The sequence below is a fragment of the Fusarium vanettenii genome, assembly GCF_000151355.1.
Source record: "Fusarium vanettenii 77-13-4 chromosome 1 genomic scaffold NECHAsca_1_chr1_3_0, whole genome shotgun sequence".
Taxonomy (NCBI): domain Eukaryota; kingdom Fungi; phylum Ascomycota; class Sordariomycetes; order Hypocreales; family Nectriaceae; genus Fusarium; species Fusarium vanettenii.
The window spans coordinates 1385300-1403732 of record NW_003315881.1 but is presented as its reverse complement, the minus strand read 5'-3'; the positions used below and the strand labels follow the sequence as shown (position 1 = coordinate 1403732).

At 53.1% G+C, this 18433-nt stretch overlaps 6 protein-coding genes across 6 annotated transcripts; 4 read left to right on the top strand and 2 right to left on the bottom strand.

The window, feature by feature from the left end:
* The first annotated feature begins 1921 nt into the window (after positions 1-1921).
* On the top strand, positions 1922-3951 carry NECHADRAFT_57378 (uncharacterized protein). Its single transcript, XM_003054207.1, has 4 exons — positions 1922-1990; positions 2119-2183; positions 2302-3062; positions 3119-3951. Exons 1-4 carry the CDS (start codon positions 1967-1969, stop codon positions 3694-3696), a joined length of 1428 nt encoding a protein of 475 aa, XP_003054253.1. The 5' UTR covers positions 1922-1966; the 3' UTR covers positions 3697-3951.
* Positions 3952-6552: 2601 nt separating this feature from the next.
* Positions 6553-9009, top strand: NECHADRAFT_74784 (uncharacterized protein; the record flags this gene model as incomplete). The annotated part of the gene is made up of 1 exon (XM_003054206.1): positions 6553-9009. One exon carries the CDS (start codon positions 6553-6555, stop codon positions 9007-9009), a length of 2457 nt encoding a protein of 818 aa, XP_003054252.1.
* A 1041-nt stretch (positions 9010-10050) lies between these two features.
* On the top strand, positions 10051-10990 carry NECHADRAFT_74783 (uncharacterized protein; the record flags this gene model as incomplete). Its single annotated transcript, XM_003054205.1, has 5 exons — positions 10051-10083; positions 10149-10264; positions 10326-10352; positions 10414-10544; positions 10614-10990. The coding sequence occupies 5 exons, from the start codon at positions 10051-10053 to the stop codon at positions 10988-10990; spliced, it is 684 nt and encodes a 227-aa protein (XP_003054251.1).
* A 795-nt stretch (positions 10991-11785) lies between these two features.
* On the top strand, positions 11786-13111 carry NECHADRAFT_90065 (uncharacterized protein; the record flags this gene model as incomplete). The annotated part of the gene is made up of 3 exons (XM_003054204.1): positions 11786-11803; positions 11864-13021; positions 13082-13111. 3 exons carry the CDS (start codon positions 11786-11788, stop codon positions 13109-13111), a joined length of 1206 nt encoding a protein of 401 aa, XP_003054250.1.
* A 157-nt stretch (positions 13112-13268) lies between these two features.
* Positions 13269-14271, bottom strand: NECHADRAFT_74781 (uncharacterized protein; the record flags this gene model as incomplete). The annotated part of the gene is made up of 4 exons (XM_003053490.1): positions 13269-13548; positions 13654-13842; positions 13893-13938; positions 14061-14271. The coding sequence occupies 4 exons, from the start codon at positions 14269-14271 to the stop codon at positions 13269-13271; spliced, it is 726 nt and encodes a 241-aa protein (XP_003053536.1).
* A 1368-nt stretch (positions 14272-15639) lies between these two features.
* NECHADRAFT_74780 (uncharacterized protein) lies at positions 15640-18204 on the bottom strand (the record flags this gene model as incomplete). Its single annotated transcript, XM_003053489.1, has 1 exon — positions 15640-18204. The coding sequence occupies one exon, from the start codon at positions 18202-18204 to the stop codon at positions 15640-15642; it is 2565 nt and encodes an 854-aa protein (XP_003053535.1).
* Positions 18205-18433: the final 229 nt, after the last annotated feature.

Genomic DNA, 18433 nt, shown 5'->3' with positions numbered 1-18433 from the left:
CAGTGTTTGTACCTACCGCTGACGCTCAAGCCTTCTGGCTTATCACTCCGCTATCTTGAAACCTTGACCAACAAGCCAGGCGGGAATCTTGATCCATGGTGCGTAATCTTTTCCCCTGAGCAATCTTGTCCAATTTTAGAGTTGTGATCAACTCCGCGGAGGACATGTCAAATGTGACAGTGTCAAGAAAAGCAAAGCCATGAAACTCAATCACAGGACAAACAAGCCATTGTGAACTGATTCATGGTGAATGAATGCCCGGATTCATCAACAAAGGACATTGTGACCGTCGACGCACGCTTGAGGCTGGGCGTACATGTCTTGATAGCCCCCACCTGGGCCGGCGGCCAATGGACGTGGGGTAGCTTATCAGCAGCTGAGACCCCGGACGTCATTTGAGGCTTGGAGGTTTTGTACTTGGGTACCTACGTTTTCCTTTCTTTTTCCTTGACAGGGAGGAGGAGGAGGTCATGACGACTAGAGCTGGGGAAGGTGTGTTCGATGAGGCCATTGTCTGCGGGTTGTTGAGATTGAGTGTTGCTACACTTGATATTGATGGTGGTAATGGAGGGTTCGACCGTGTAGTCGGGATGATGAATAGCTTCCTCGAGATAAGGCTAAAGCAACATTTCCGCCATGCACTCCGCGTCTTCCGGTGCTGCCGTGCCGTCCTCTGACGGAGTCTGAAAGACATCAGGCTCGTGTTAACATGAGCTGGCAGCACAGGAACAAGCAAGTTCCATGACACGGCAGATCTGAGAAACCTGGTCAATAGAAGGAATCAACAACAGCTGGGAGATTTTTAAAACAATCCGGCGCATCTCGGCCGGCTCCTGGCGGGTGAGAGTGAGGGAGGGAAAGCATGAGGAAAGGAATCCAGGGGCAAGATTTCAGTTCAGGGATCTGGGGTTCAGGTAAGGGTTCTTATCAGTCTCAAGATCTGGGGTGTCTTTCCGAGCCTGTCTATCTCCGGGTTAGTAGCCGTTTGTCTTTCTTTTTACCTGAAGAGTGATGTAGCGAGTAATTGAGGATGAATGTTTTGTACCAAGTGCTGGTGTCAGATAGGGCAGAGATTTGCGCCAGGGCATGAAATGGACGGTGAGGCGAAGTACTCTTGATGCCTTGTTGTTCTTGACTGTCATGGTGATGATTAAGCGGATGGTGTTTGGATGTCTCTTCGGGAGTCGGCAATTGAATCGATCGATGAGAATTGAAGCTTTTGGGATGAAAGAGTTTGTTGATCAAAGCGCGCGCAATGACATTTTTCTCATACCTGGATGACATTGAAGTGCCTGGCGCTGATGAGGACGATGATGAGGCCCGGTAACGCAAATCGATAAGCGTCCGCCTACGCCGGGGGGCTAGTCCGGGGGAGGCAGGTTGCAGGGTGGGGGCAAAAATAATAAGACGTACAGTCGAAAGCCTTGTGTAAGTGGTAGAGTGTGCCACTTAATTCTTCCCCCCGTACCCATCGCGCTGGGTCCAGTCGTCGCCGGAAAACGCCACGGCCGTATCCTGATAACTCTGTTTCCAGTTTCTGGGCCGTCGCCCGACACACACTCTCACTCCTTCAACCACTCTATCGATTTCCTTATCGCTTCCCTCCCCAGCCAACGCCAACGCCAACCCAGACATGCCCGCAGCTCCCCAAGCAGGTCCTCCCCCCTCGGGGAGCCCTACTTATCCAGCCGCATCCCCAGACCCAGGACCGTCTATCTCTTCGTCCTCGAGGTTGCGCCAAAGCTACCCCTGTCATGAGAGACTCGCCCGCCGTCGCAGTCTCTTCCAGTCCCGCCACCTTCTGCCACACGCGACACCGATACCGACGACTCTCTTGACCTTTGCGGTCCTTCACTCATCCATGGCCACATCAACCGTCGCTGCCATGGGCGGCGACGGCGACGCAAGAGGAGCGACCCAACTCAAGTACAACGGCACCGGCGCGACTGGCGCCAATCCCCTCGAGATGGACGTCAACATCTGGTATGAGGTGAGTTCTGCCCTCCCAAGCCCAAGCAAGCCCCTCTGCGCACTGCCTTTGGACGCCCGCTCTGTCCACCAGTGGGTCACAGGGGGTCCCGCTACCAACGCCCGCAAGCTGACACTTTACGCCCGCAGCCTGGAGATATCGCTTGGATGCTCGCGTCCACTGCTCTCGTCTTGTTGATGGTTCCTGGTGTCGGGTGAGTCTTTTAGGTTTTTCGTCTGGGTCCCCTTTTTGTCGGTCTGGTCTCGGCGAACAATCCATCTCCATCTAGATTGGCTTGGCTTGGCTGGTGGGCTAACAAATGCGTCATGTAGCTTCTTCTACTCGGGTCTCGCTCGTCGCAAATCCGCCCTCTCATTAGTATGGCTCTCAGTAATGAGCGCATCGGTAACATGCTTCCAATGGTTCTTCTGGGGCTACTCTCTCACCTTTTCTCACACCTCGGGCGCCTTCATTGGTGACCTGGCCAACTTTGGCTTCAAGGATGTCCTGGCCCGGCCCTCGGTGGGCTCCGCTCACGTCCCGGATATGCTCTTCGCCGTCTACCAGGGCATGTTCTCCGCCATGACCGTCGCCCTTGCTACCGGTGCCGTCGCCGAGCGTGGCCGCATGCTCCCATGCGTCATCTTCATCTTCATTTGGGCTACTATTGTTTATGACCCCATCGCCTGTTGGACATGGAACCCGAATGGATGGTCTAACAAGATGGGTGTGCTGGACTTTGCCGGTGGCACCCCAGTCCATATTGCATCTGGCAGTGCTGCCCTGGCCTACTCCATGATGCTTGGAAAGCGCCGAGGCCACGGAACACATGAGCTCAACTATCGTCCTCACAATGCGACCCACATCGTGACGGGCACCGTCTTCCTCTGGGTCGGCTGGTTCGGCTTCAATGCCGGGTCCGCCCTCGCTGCCAACCTGCGCGGTGTCATGGCCGCCTTGGTCACTAACCTGGCTGCTTGCGTGGGGGGCATCACTTGGTGTCTGCTGGATTACCGCCTGGAGAGGAAGTTTTCGACGGTTGGCTTTTGCTCTGGCGTAGTCGCAGGGTTGGTCTGCATTACCCCTGGCTCCGGTATGTTCCACCACACACTTGGACACATTCGAAGGAAACCAGCTAACATTTCCCAGGCTACGTTCCTCCTTGGGCTGCTGTCATCTTTGGTGTCCTCGGTGCTTCCGGCTCCAACTATGCCACCAAGGTCAAGTTCCTCCTCGGTATCGACGATGCTCTCGATATCTTTGCCGTCCACGGCGTGGGCGGTTTGATCGGCAACATCTGCACCGCCTTCTTCGCTAGCCCGACTATCGCAGCCCTCGATGGCCACTCTCGAATCAACGGCGGTTGGACTCACCACCACTGGGCACAAATGGGTTACCAGCTTGCCGACTCCTTCTGCGGAGGGTTATACTCGTTCAGCGTCACCTGCCTCATCCTGTTCATCATGAACTTGATCCCCGGTCTCCGACTACGGGTCTCTGAAGAAGCTGAGGTTCTGGGTATCGACGACGCCGAGATTGGCGAGTTCGCCTACGACTACGTTGAGCTTACTAGGGAGGTGGTCAACGACGTCGAAGGCGAGGCCGGCAGCCGATACTCCGCGGATCCCACAGCGTTCCATCCCTACGAGAAGCACAGCATTCCCATGATAGATGCCCGCATGTTTGGCGGTCAGCCTCCACCTGCTCCTCTGGGATTCCCCCAGTGAGCTCTCTCTCGTTAACCTTTCGAGGCTTCTCCTTCGAGGGAACACCATGTATTGAACGCATCAATCGGCGTCATGTTTTATTTGTTAGGATATAGATACCCGGTGTTTTGGTTCGCGGCTTTTTGGGACGGATTCTTTGTATTATATTAAGACGACAAGTTAATGCTCGCATACTTTGCAGGCTCAGGATATAGAAACCGGCAACTGAAATATCAAACCATACATACCTATTCCCCAAGCTCTGCTCTTTGTCTCTACTCTTCGTGTCACCCCATTCGTGAGTTCACCCCGCCTTTTCCAGCAGTTTATCCGCCGGGTCTAACAACTGCCTAGGTGAAACTTCGTGATCGCAAGACCGGTTCATATCAGGTCATCACTAACCACCGTGTTGTCGCATCGCACCTCATTTTCAACACCGACTGGAAACGAACAAGCAAGTCCAATTCCAGAGGGTTACTTGTGCCTGAGGCAGGCTGGTTACCTCAGCACTCGTTATTGTCCATGTGCTGCTTAAATGCCTACTTTAGGTAAATCTTAGGCTTCTCTCATCCTAAGGAACCTACATATCTCGAGGGCTCCTTTGACCTAGGCTCACACAACACACACATCTTCTCCAAAATCTGCTTCCACTGTGAGAAGCTTCACCTTTCCCGCAAAAACACCCGCCTCTCACTCGACGATGGGGCAGTCGTCGTCCACCCCTGAGATGGCCATGGAGCCCGAGCCTATTGAAGAAGATCCACCAGATGATACCGCGTCATGGGAGACCTATTCAACAAAGAGCGACTCAGAAGGCAACGACATCGATGAGGAGGAAATTGAAGAATTATGCCAAACGACAACGACTCCGGAGTTCCTCCAATGGCGGGAACAGGTCGAAGAGAAGTTATCTCTCCTCGAGAAAAACATGGACCCTTTGGCAGCAAGAGCGCAGTACAACTTCGAGAACAGCCCAATCTATAGCGCTCCAGACGAGATCCTTCTCATGACTATGCGATGTCTCAATGACGAAGACCCGGCCGCGTTGTTCTGTCTGCGCCAAGTCTCTCGACGTTAGAGACGTCTTGTTGACACCAAAACATTCCGAAAGAACCCCTTTTCCAGATATGACCAACGTTTTGGTTCCGATCTGCGCAAGAAAGAATCCAGCCGCCTTTTCGGACGGTTCGAGCACCACCTTTGGCCGAAGGCTAAGGAAGGATGTGGTGACTATGCTGCGCAGCTGGACGAAGCCGCATCGCGGCTCCGAAGGGATTTGCTCTGCGTGAGTTGCCAGCGAGGATACAACGATAGGAAGAGACAAGATATATCGGTCGCCTGCAAGTTCGATACACACAATGACGAGAAGAAATGGCTGCACTGCTCCGGCTGCAAAGTCGACCACCTTTCCACCGTCTTCACTAACGAGGAGAAAATGAAGCCCTGGAACGAACGCCTATGCATTGGAAGGCAGGGATACGTGCGTCTCTGCGAGCACGAGGTCATCACATGGGCAGAGGTCGAGGCGTACATCGCTCAGTCATGGAGAGAGCCCAACAACAACTCAACCGGACTGATTGAGTTGAGGGGTTGTGAAATCCCGGACTCGGACCACAAGCAGAGACTCGGTTACAACATAAGTGGCTCTCATAGTGCTACGCTGCACTTTCTGAGTACATGTACAAACGCTCGGCTCAACGCTACCCTGTCGCTCAAATGGCGGGTGCATCTCGAGCGTGCTGCTACGCCAGAGATGGCAGTGTCCAGACCCCCCACTACCGGAGAGATGCAGGCCATGGCTCAAGTCCTCCGTCTTGAAGGAGCCGCATCTATGCTTCCAGCAGAGGGGCCATCCCATCTCCCAGAATTGGACTGCTTTTCTGCTCCATGGAACTGTAGTCGCCTTCGGAGTCTTATGCGAAGAGGAGCAGAGCAGACCACCTCACAGCCTAGTACCAGGCTCCCTCCAGAGGAATTTTGGTCATCAGAGCATGCGGGAGTGAATGGCCCATGCAATAGTCCACATTCGGCCTCGACTCTATCATCGCGATTAGGACTAGGGTTGACAATCACAACGTGGAGAGGGCAGCGGTTTTTCCGGGGACCCGTCCTGGACTTTGCGTACAGAAAGTCCTTCAGCGTCAGCGATGAGAAGACCAACATCCACAGCGCCGACGAGATCACACTAACACCCAGCCACGATTGGTATCACGCAATGGACCGAAATTCTTACTCGTGGGAAGGAGGCTGCGGTGCCCTGGAGTCGTGTCAGAACCAATCTTGCCGAAACTATTACAACTTGGCGATAGTGACTAAACACTATCGCCCAGATATTTCGAGGAACTGCGAGTGCGAGCTGGAGAGTGCAGAGGGTGAGGATCAAACAGAGGGGTATGACATTGAGTGAGCAAGGAAAGGGGGAGATGGCATATATCAGTGGGATATTCACTTCGCCATGATTGTGCATATACCGGTGCCCCATTAGAGTAATCCATTCTAATTGACTCCTTAGCTATCAAAGAGTCATGGTACAGAGTGATTGATGCGTGGGTGAGGTTGGAATATCCTTGTACTTGTTGCAGCCTATGGCAGTAGTGATTGGTGGCTTGAGCGTCAAGCAACCAATCATGAGTGGTCTCCAGGCATCGATTCGGAAGGTCATAGTCCAACGTGAATCATTACCTAACAATCAACCAGCATCGACGGCCTCGTCTCCATCTACGCGCTTCAGCTCACGCTCACATGACTGCGGCTCTCAAGTGCAGGCATCAGCGGAGGACATGACCGACATGAAGGCATTTAAGCGCTCAACGCCGCGACTCGCAACCCAGCATCAACATTCTTTGTCGCCAGGTCAACACGGTATAGATTCACGGCATGGCTTCGCTACAAGAGAAAATAGCTTTCTTCGACCAACTGAAGCCGCTCTATAGCGATGACGAGTTTGATTCGAATGAGCAGACGGAGAGGAAGCGCTGCCGCAAGTTCTTCAGCGCCAGGCCCGTCTCCAAATCTTCGAGTCGTGAGAAGCCTATTGTGCTGGACCTGACGGGCGATGATTCTCAACAGACGAGGGTCACACCTATAAGAATCTCATCGGCTCCGACGATAGAGCCTACCGGGAGTTCAAAGGTCATCAAAGGCACACCGATGACAGCGACAGGCCAAAAGAGCAGGGTTGATGCTCTATTGAACCAACATAGCGCTGGGGCTATCCTAGTCGACGATACACCTATCCCCGTATCCACGCGACCAGTCCAGAAGAGCCTCCTTAGAGGTAGTTCTACGCCGTTGTTCCCATCCAGGCGGCACCTAGGCCAGGCGAAAGACGACTCTCCGTCAGCAAGCATCTCGATGAGGAAGCGAAAGCGAGAGCCGTTACTCAAGCTCCGCCCTGAGAGCGAGCAAATCTTCAAGGACCTCACATTCTTCTACGTCCCCGATGATGACGTTGCACCGGCTCGTCGGTTGCGCATAACAAAGGCCCGCGAGTTTGGTGCGACGTGGGTGAGGGCACCTCGCATCGCAACGCATATCATCGTCGATAAGCACATTCAGTTCAAGGATCTCGATGGGATTCTGAAGGGTATCAACAAGAATCTCCCACCCAAGGTGGTCAACGAGGACTATCCGATCGACTGCATCCAGTTCAAGGCACTTCTTGTGCATAGTCAGAAGAAATACCAGCTCGTGGGTCAGCCCATAGTCCAGGAGGAGGACAAGATCTCGACAACGCCGTCGAGCTCTGAAGAGTCCATCCAGTCATTACAGATCAAGCCAGCACACAAGAACCCAAAGAGATGGGACTACATCGCTCCCGGAAGCACGCCAGATCTGAGTGGGGAGTCTTCGCGTCCAAGTCAAGTCTCTGAAACACCTATTCCAACGGACTCGCAACCAGTCATTCTCGACCTCGAGCCTATGGTATCCTCTCCGAAACAGGCTTCAGACAATGACCTGGAATCTTCTGGCAGGGCGATTCAAGATGATCCGGCAGATGCCCAGGGGGGCAGAAAGAGTCGGATAAATGATGCAGAACAACCTCAAAAGATTATTGACCACAAGGATGAGTTATCGGATTACATCAAACTAATGATGGAGTATAAGGACCTCCCGTTAGATGCCGATGAAGACGACAACCATACTGTGATAGAGATGGAAGATACTGGATCAGATGAGCATCACCATTCAGGCTCAGAAGACGAGAAAGCTCAAAGACGCAAGTCACGGAGAAAGACACGATCTGGTCGCAAAGACCTCACTTTTCAAAATCGATTCGCCTGCAACTCAGCTGGGGCAAAAGATGCAAAAGCGGGGAATCCAAATGCCCGCACTATTGAGGTGCTCCAATCCATGGCTGACTACTACGACCGGATCAACGATCATTGGCGCACGACTGCCTACCGCAAGGTCATCAGCACTCTGAAGCGTCAAGATACCAAGGTGACGACGGCAGAAGAAGCGCAGCGACTCCCCAGCATCGGGACACGCCTTGCAGAGAAGATCGAAGAGATTGTCACGACAGACCGGCTTCGGCGGCTTGAATACACTCAGAAAGAACCGATGGACGAAGCGTTACAGCTGTTCCTTGGAATCTACGGCGTTGGCACCAGCCAGGCTCAACAATGGCTTGCCCAGGGATTCCGAACTCTCGATGACCTCAAGGCCAAGGCAAAGCTCTCACCCAATCAATTGCTTGGCATCGAACACTACGACGACCTTAACACCAGGATCCCGCGGCGTGAAGTGGAAGCTCTGGGTACAGTGGTTCGAAAAGGCGCTCAACAGGTTGATCCAAATGTTGAGCTCATCATCGGTGGGAGCTACAGGCGAGGAGCAGAAACATCGGGCGACATCGACTTTATCATTACGAAACCAAACACAGAATCATCATCAGAGTTGAGGCCGTTTCTTGATGACCTCGTCCATCGTCTTGAAGCCCAGGGTTTTCTCGTCGCGAGACTGGCTTCGTCAAGGTCAGCCAGCGACGGCAGCAAGTGGCATGGGTGTTGTGTGTTGCCCAAGATCAACGGTTTCAACGATGGAAACTACCAACCCATTTGGCGACGCATCGATTTCTTGCTGGTGCCCGAGACAGAGATAGGAGCAGCTTTGTTGTACTTTACGGGCAACGACATATTCAACCGCAGCATTCGACTCCTGGCTTCCAAAAAGGGAATGCGACTGAACCAGCGCGGCTTGTACAAGGACGTGATGCGTGGACCTCAGCGAGTAAAGGTCACAGAAGGAGAACTTGTCGAAGGACGAGATGAGAGGAGGATATTTGAGATTCTGGGGGTTAAATGGCGGGAACCTCACGAACGGTGGTGCTAAGAGTCTTGAAGAGGGTCCCTCGGGCCATTTCTGGTCTACCGAGGTCAAAATTTACGGTATTTGGACTAGCATAGCGTGGAGTTTGGGGAATTGGAGACGATGAGCATGGGTTTGAATCCGAGAGGGTCTCGAGGCATTTGTATCTTTCAAGATTGTCTTTTGATGGAGGCCTTGGATACGGGATATATACGTACCTACCTTGGATCTCAACTATGCCTGTCCACTTGCACATGTGAATCTGACCGTGCATGAGTCAAGGTGGCATTTCCCCAGATCTTGGCCATTGGAAGCTTCCTTCGAGCCGTGATGGATCACATGTGAAAGTCCCTTTCTCCATGAAATCGAGCTAAAGAGGTGCTCCAAATCTTCACTAAAGACCTTCAGTGGATGGATCCCCTAGACCGCCCTGCGTCATAGTGTACCTTGTCAGCCAGACCGAGAAAATGGCACATTGTAGATGGGCACTAAGAGCTTTATCGGGACATAGAGACATTACTTAGAGACAAATGAACATTAAGAAATATGTAATAAATGATTTTCATTCTCAGTTATATATAGATAGAATTATTACTACAATCATACGCCATATATTCTATGGTTATGCAGATTCAAAACGTAGACCATTAGCGATGTGTGCTATTCTTTCTGACTCCTAGCCTGTCCCCTAAAGCCGTCCGGGCCTTGGGGGGTGCCGGGCCAAGCTGCCGTCTCCGCAGCACAAGCCGAGCACACCCCAAACATCCGAGGCTCGCGACCAGGTGACGTGCGTCGAGTCCCCATCCCAGTCATGGGAGGTTCAACTCTATTGATAAATGTCTTGACACCTACGCAGACAAACCTCCGATTACTACATCCTACCCCTGGCACGTGGAACTCACGAGAGGAATCGAACGACGACGATAACATCCGATGTGCTAAGAGAGCTTTCCCCTGCGCCGACCCTTTCCCTTGCCTTGCACCCGCTGCTAGCTCGAGACCCTGCGACGGCTGTGGATTAGGACCAGGTGCTTTCTGCCGAGGCTCGAGAGCTTGGGGGACACGATGGCGTCGTCGGCGATGATTGAAGTAGTCAAGGTACTGCCCCATCGACACATTGCGACGAGAAGGAGGGACGTTGTGCTGACGGAGCTTTCGGGTAGAACGCGCTGGAGGAGATTGTCAAGGACCCGCGATACCATGATCTCCTGTCATTGATCAAGACGGCGCGCAATGGCGCAGTCTACGGAACCAAAGTGCGGTTTCCTCACGCGCTGGTGTAAGCATCTCCCTTTTCCAAATTTGACGGTTTGCGACGTCGCTAACTTGGTTGTTTACAGGATGATCTTCCTCTTCCGCTCTGGAACGTACGTTTAACCACCTCACGAGATAACACCCACGAACGAGCTAACGCGCATTGTGATGTAGATTCCGATACAAGGCTGGATTGGTATTACGAGCGACGAGACACCATGCGAGCAACTTAGCGCGATTCGCCGTCATCTACAAGCTGACCATGTTGGCGCTCAAATACTTTGGCTCTACGCCTGGCAAGGAGGGTACGTCATAGCTACCGGAACCTTGGACCATCACAGGATTCTGGAGTTCTAACGGAGATAATGTTATAGGTACATACGACTCGTTCGTCGGCGGTCTCGTTGGAGGCTACTTTGTCTTTGGCGGACGCTCCAAGCGCACAGGCAAGATCTCGTCGGTCAACCAGCAGATCGTCATCTACGTCTTTGCGCGGGTCATGCTCGCCCTCGCGCGCATCGCCGTCAAGCCGGGCCACGGGTTCCCCCTCGTGTCCTCGGAGCCTCTGCACTCGACCATCAGCCACTACGCCTGGCCGGCCTTCGCGTCGCTGTCGTGGGCCATGGTGATGCTTGTGTTCCGCTACCACCCCGAGGACCTGCAGTCGAGTCTGCGGTCCAGCATGACGTATATCTACAAGGACTGCAACGACTTTGATTCGCTCCGGACCTTGCTTTGGCATAACAAATAGATGGGGGGTTGGTTGTGGGGGGTGTTTTTTGTTCTTGGGTTGGTTAGGTTGGCGTTTTGGGCGTGATTGGTAGTTGTCAAGGGAGGCATCATGAATGTCTGTCTGGTATTTGCATAACATTGGAAGATTATCCATACCTCGAGGGTTCAATGGTCAGATGGGCCTTGTCTTTATAGGTAGCATTGTAGACTTTGGAATATGATAACCGAGTAGACTTGCAGTTGGTGTCATGGTCTGGGAGCAGTGTTGTTTCCGTATGCCTGTGAACGTCTTGAATAATCCCTAGGCCGTATAACGCCGGGTCCTTTGTTGCGAAAGCTACAGTGTGTGTTATCCGCTGTAGATAGTACTGGGCAGTCAACAACGGATGATACTCCTTCACATAATGTTGGCCGTGGAAGGTCTCCATGTGGGTTGTTGCATAACGCTTTTATGGGGTAATGGTATCACCAACGCCTCTCCATAATACCTAGAGAAAGATCTATGTCTAGCAAACCTCTCAAGAAAACACTCTTCCCCGGATATTAAAATCCATCAAGACCCTTAATTAAGCGTGGAGTCTCAGCCAGGCTTCCAGGTTCCGAGGCCAGCTTGCCGCGGTCAATATCTGGCGCTAATCAAGCAAGCTACCCCGCTAAAGCTGCCCCCCTGCTTGCCCCTCCACACTGACGCCTGCAGTGAGCCTCAACTTCCAGGCTGGGGCCCGGCCAGGCAACTCCACCTCCACTCACGCTCACCAACTTCCTATCGCTTCCATCCTCTCCTCATCAACCTCCCCGACGACGACCGACAACCATGGCGCCAAACCCCAAAGTCGCCGAGGCCATCTCGCGAGCCGAATCCGCTCCTGGGGAAAAAGGACCCCTCTATGAGCATCTCCTCGCCGAAATCAAGACGCTCTCCTCACCGGCTACCGCTACCGACGACCTCAATGCCGTCGTCGACTCCATCTTTAACCAGGCCCTCGGCATCGTGGCCACGAGATCCGTTCTCGCTGCCTTTATCACCACCCTCCGCGAGCTCAAGAACGAGGACATGTGGATCGAGGTCGGAACCCGGACTCTAAACACCATCTCGGCCCAGCCCTCGTCGTCCTCATTCATCGACGCCGGCGCCACGATCCGCGAGCTCGTCGCTACCGCCCATGAGAACAATGAAGACTTTCTCGACGCCGCAAAGGCCCTGGCCGAGATTCCCCTCGAGAGCTCGCAGCGCAAGGTCACGGACGAGGAAAAGGCCCGTACGTGGGTCCGCATTGTGCGTAACTACCTCGAGGTGGACGACTCGACGGTTGCCGAGATGTACATCAACAAGCTCAAGAACATCATGCACCTGGTGACAGACCAGGACTTGAACTTGCATTTCAAGCTATCTCAGGCCCGCATCCAGGATGCCAAGCGAGACTTTCTGTCTGCTTCGCAGCGATACCACGAGATCAGCTTCTCCCCCGCCATCGCTGAGGAGGAGCGACTGCATACTCTTAGCATGGCCGTCAAGTGTGCCGTCCTGGCCCCCGCCGGCCCCATGAGAAGTCGCACGCTTGGTCGTCTGTACAAGGATGAGCGATCAGTGCAGTTGGAGGAGTTTGGCATTCTAGAAAAGATGTTCCTCGATCGACTCCTGTCGCCTGAGGAGGTGGACAAGTTCGCCGAAGGTCTACAACCGCACCAGCTAGCGACGACTTCTGATGGTTCCACGGTGCTCGCCAAGGCCGTTGTGGAGCACAACCTCCTGGGTGCGTCCAGGCTCTACAGCAACATCCGTTTCGAGGCCCTCGGATCACTTCTGGGCCTCGATGCCGACAAGGCGGAGGAGACCACAGCTCGAATGATTGAGCAGGGCCGTCTAGTCGGCAGGATGGACCAGGTTGACGGCATAGTATGGTTTGAAGGTGGTGAGGCTTCGGGTGAGAAGGGCAGTGGAAGAGCCGAGATCATTGTAGGCAAGGAGATGAGAAAGTGGGATGACAACGTCGAGAGTCTGGCTGAAGATGTGGAAAACGTCACCAACACATTGCAAAAGGAATTTCCCGTGAGTATCCATTTTCATTTGATTCATTACTATGCCTGATGCTAACTATCCATCTCCCAGGAATTTGTGGCCGTGAATCTCAATGTATGAAAAAAAAGAAGGGATAGAAAGAAGCATCAAGGCTTTTGTTGCGCACGGCGTTGGGGGGTTGGGCATCGAGGACAGTTTCCTCCACGATGAAATGAATGCATATCCATGTAGCTGGCTCATTTGGTTTTAGACTGGCATCATGAACAGGCCAATTACTCTAGTCCAAATCTTTCTTGCGAACGACGACATACCCCTCGCTGATTTTGCGAGGGTTGCCTTCTTCCTCTTCAAAGACAAAGTCATCCTCGAATTCCAGCTGAGAAGGACTGCCGAGGGTGTCTTCGCGCCGCAGGATGTCTATCAGGGCGTTGGCAATGTGATTTCCCATCCAGTCGTAGCCATCGTCACGGAGGTGTAGTCCGTCATCCCAGTACTTTTCACGATCTGCTTCTGAGAGCGAGTGAAAGGGGATGTGAGCGTGGAGATCAAAGGAGTAGCTACTAACTGTCAGCTGGGCTCTTTACTAGTTGATACAGATAGGAGAAAGTGGAGATTGATCCGAGTGATGTATCATGTAGGCGTAAGAATGTCCCGTGACTTACTAGTTAGTGTCCTTGTTGTTGAGGATCATCTGGTTGAGCTCATGCCTAGACTCGATGCCTCGCTCACCCTTGGCCTCGCACTCGGGGACGGTGAGGGCGAGGACCTTGTGCTCTCTACTAAGGGCAATGTCGTAGACTTCTTTGAGGGCCTCGAAGATCTGGACTGGAGGGATAGCGTATGCAATGTCGCTATATTCACAAGTTAGAGGTGGGCGGTGAGAAGGGAACGGGGAGTTTACTTGGTGCCGCCTAGGATAATGGTCCAGTCGTAGGTCTTCTTGCTCCCTAGGTGAAGGTGTACATCGTTAGCTATGCTCGTTGAGAGGTATGTAGACACCCAAGCGAAGCCCAAGCAGTGGCGCGAAGACCATCAAGCATCACGACATAGATGAGTGAATTCGACGTACAGGCAGCCTCCATCCTCTTGCGAAAACGTTCAAACGAAGCAACATCCCCAGGCTGGCCATCAGCGACCACCTCAAAGTCGACATCGGGAAAAGCACCCGTGAGGCGATCCTCAAGCTTGAGAGCGTAGGGGTGCGATCCCATGCCCCAGCAGAAGTAGCCCGAGGTCAGGGAGTCGCCGAAGCAGAGGATTCGCAGGGTCTTGCGCCCCATGATTTGATGCTTGGGCGGAAGGAATGCGTGATGGGGGTACTTTTTGGCCAAGGCGGGGGGAGGAAGTTGGATGTGAATGGCGTTGAGTGTAAGCGGGCGAGACAGGCAGCAGCTGTAGCACAGCCTGGTTTGGCGGGTGTCTGTGCTGTGTTGAATCGGAAGACTTGAGGCACGATAGCCAGGCACGTAGTTTAAAGGTTGTTGTTGGTAGATGGCCGGGCCAGGCTATCTTGTGTTGGTTCTTGATATTCTGAGAGCCTTGCGCAGCTGCTCAACGGGGCAAGCTGTTGATTGTGTAGCTGTCAAGTTGTTCGCTTCGATCATGCAAGTACATGTGAGCACGAGATGCTGGATTCAGAGTACGTGTAATGCTTGCGCCAGCCACAATAGGTACTGCATTGAACTACTCGAAGTCGCCTATTATATAACCACACTAGTAAAAGTTAAGAAATTCACTATTCATCTCACACATTAACAAGAGGCAAAGCATTGTTATTCTTTATTGTCCCATCTCAGCTGAATCGGGGCTACCTTGTAGGGTAGCTACCTAGTTACACGCCTGGTCACAAGCACCTCGGCCAATGGTGGAGAGTCATTCAATGTGAGTTGCGCTCTACAAATAAAGAAGCAGTAATTGATCAAACTGAAGGTCGTCAGAGTCCAGACTTGCAGAAATACGAGCTCCGGAGCAAGAACAGGGCCCTTCACCTTGAGTTGTCGATCTGCCCGCTCGCAACTGCAAGGCGATTGTACCGCAATTGGGTCTTTCCCCTCAACAACCTCTGGTGAGATGGCCGAGTTGGTTATGGCGTCAGGTTAAGGTCACCTTAACAACCTAAGATTCCTGATGGAGCAATCCTCCTGGGTTCGAGTCCCAGTCTCATCAATTCATTTTTTTGCCCCCATTCCCGATTTCTGCGATGATTTCTCTTTTTGCTCAACTTCACCATCGACATGATCATCATCAGCGGTTGTGGCGCGTCAGAAAACGCCAATATGTAGAGCCATAAACTCAATTCCTAGGCAATGTAGCTTATGCTCCAGATTGTCTCATAAACACCAATTCCATTCATCACAACTCAGAGCTTCACCCTCTGATCAAGCATTTAGCACATGGTATAGACCTCAGTGAGCTGTGACATCACCTTGTGATAATGCTTTGTCCACTTGCAAGGTCTGTATACGCCCTGTCTTCTATCTTGATTGAAAGTATATGTGGTATACGCGAGAACCCCAAACCATCCAGTATTATCCCTTTTGCTCCTGTCCCCCGTCGCCGTGATCCCGGCCCCAATAGCAAAATCAAATCAAATCAAGTCAAAATCCTGTTCTTGTACACTGTAATGTTCATACCCTGCCCTGCCCCTACTAGTCTTCGATATCATCATCACTCAACACCAACTTCTGAGCCAGCAGTCCTGTCACGCTGCCTGATTGAATACCCGCTCTCCTTTTCCGCGGGCTTGTCTCCTCGGATGGTTTATCGGTTGCCCACGCCTCTCCAGGTGCATGATCCTCATCCGCGTCGGAGTCTTGGTCTGGGGCATTGATCCCTTGGAACGAGATCACCTTCTCTAGGTCGCGGAGTCGGAAGCTGGATGTCTTGCGGGCGCGGGCAATGTGAGCCATATATGGGAGCCTCTCGAGAAGCATCTCACGGCGTGCTGCACTGCCCAAGGAGAGGAGGGGCGCGTTGTCGTCTTGCTCATCTAGCTGAGGTTTCGCAACAGGGGGGCGATTCCGTTGCTGGCGCTGCATCCAGGATGATTCAGCAGAGGATTGCTGTTGTGGGCGACGGAACGCAATGGCTCCATCGGTGAGGTTCTTTGTAGCCGCATGGTCCTCACCCTTGAGTAGTTTCGTAGACCACATATCTACAAGACCCTCGAGTTCCTCCTTGGCACGCCAGAGCTTGAGACTTGTGGGGTAAAACATCTTGAACGCGTCGGTGCCTTTTGTGTACGATGTTTTCCGCTTTACTGGGTTTGGCAAGGCGAACAGCATACCGCGGACGGCGACTTGGAACGTCATCTCGTCCTGACGCAGGAGATGGCTGCCAGAGTCTCGGCCGGAGAAGCCGCCTCTCCCACCAAAGAAGATGTCTCTTGAGGGGGAGAGGAGATCGCTCTGGGAAAGGTACTCGATGCATTCGTTGACGTAGTCGATTGGAGTAGAGAGATCCATAGGATCTGTACTCTCGCACGAAAGGACGTAGTTCTCGTGCAACGCTGATATAAAGGTATGTGTGTCTGTTCCAGTCTCATCGATGAGAGAGTCGACAGAGACCTCAGAGCGCTTCGGCCTCGAGTGATGCGACAAGAAGTTTGGTAGGGTTTCCACCTTGTCATCTCGAGGAGCAACTTCATCTCGTTTGTTGTACACGACCTTTCCAACGGCATGAAAGATGCCCAGACTTGCCTCACGCCGAGATATTAGCTCCAGACTCTCCTGCTCCCCATGCGTGAGCTTGATTGCATCCTTGACACCCTTCTTTTGTTTTGTAAATGCCACCTTGCCGCCCCAGTCTGCTTGCTGATCGCCCTTCAAGCAGAGGAACTCGAGAGAAGACGCGGCGCTCCGGATGTCTCCAATTTCACCTAGGCGTTTCAAGACTTGGGGCCCAGGTGTTTTCCTCCGGCCGGATTTCCTAGCTTCCTTTTGCACGATCAACTCGAGAGCTTTCTGCAACAAGGTGGGTGCAATAGCATTGAACTCGATCATCCCGACTCCTGGATGCCGTAAGATCTCAGGCCCCAAGAGTCGGTGGGCTGTGAAACTGTCTGCCGAGGCAGATGTTGTGGTTAGGAGAGTCTCTGAGATGATCATGACCATGGGTGCCACAGGTTCTTGTCGGGATGGCTTTGCAAATGTGGACAATGAGGGTGTGTTATCGGCGAGGTAGCGTAGTATGGTGTTGCGGAAGGATGTCAAAGCTGTAGATGCCCTCGAAAAGGTGTTGGGAAACTCTTCAATGAGTATGATTCGCTTCGAATCCTTCTTATGTGTCCCATGGAAACTGTTCTGCGTGGGAGGTCCAACCATGTCTGTATCTAGGGCGCCGAATTTACCGCCGCGACCAAGAAACTCTTCGAACTGCGCCGATGTCGAAACAAAGCCAAGCCCAGAGCTCCCTGTAGGATTTCGCCATTCAAGAAGCTCGCAACCCATGTCGTTTGCCAGGAGCCGCATGGTCGTCGTCTTGCCAGATCCGGCCGCGCCCTTGAGGATGAGGAGGCGCTGTCGCATGCGCCCAGCCATGACGTCCTCGAGCCATCTTCTAACGTCCGAAACCTTCTTCTTGTGCACTGCCAACTCGTCCAAATTCTTCGGCCCAAAGCGATCTGACCAAGGACGCAGGTCCTCATCAGCTGCTGCTGGGCGTTCTGGCTTTGGGGGCTTCAAGAACTTCTGGCTGGCACTAGGAGCTTCCGATAAAGTCGTCTGAGAGCTGCCTCGGATCCTCTTCTTGGCGCGTTGGCCGACCAAGCTCGTAGTGCCCGCTGTCTGCTCCGAAATCTCATCATCCTCCGAGATGGGATCGCTTATTATATCGTCGAGAGGAACGGACCGCCTATCCCCGTTTCCTGACCTCGCAGCTCGTTGTGCTTGATTTGAAAACAGAGTCTTGAGATCTGCAGTTTTCCCCTTGTCGTCTGATTTCCCAACATCCTTGGTCTTCTTGGAGCTTGGGCTCGTGCCGTTCCTATGCGATTGCGGTCGACGAGGCAGGCGGTTCGAAGTAGTTGTGGAGAGCTTTCCGGTGGTGGGCTTGCTCTTGGATGGGCTCGGCGATGCGACAGGAGGACGTGTCTTTGGGGGCGAGCTCGGTGAGGAGAGCAGGAAGTTGGTGAGCGTGTTCGCACGGGGCGGCTCGTCTTCGTCGTCTGAAGCGTCGACGACATTCCGCCGGCGGCGCTTCGCGGGCGGAGCCATCAACGCGAATTATGCATCTGCAGGGACAGCATACCGCGGCTGAGAGACTGTGCGATTGGCCCGGAAGCTTCGAAAAGGTGATTGCCGTATAAGTCGATGAAGATGCTGAATCTCGAAGTAATGGCGTCGTGAACGGGCTATCGATGCGCTAGGGACCCGCAGCACAGTGCTTGTGGAGAATTCGCACGCCATGATCTCAGCAGGGCTCTCAACAGTTGCTCACTGATAC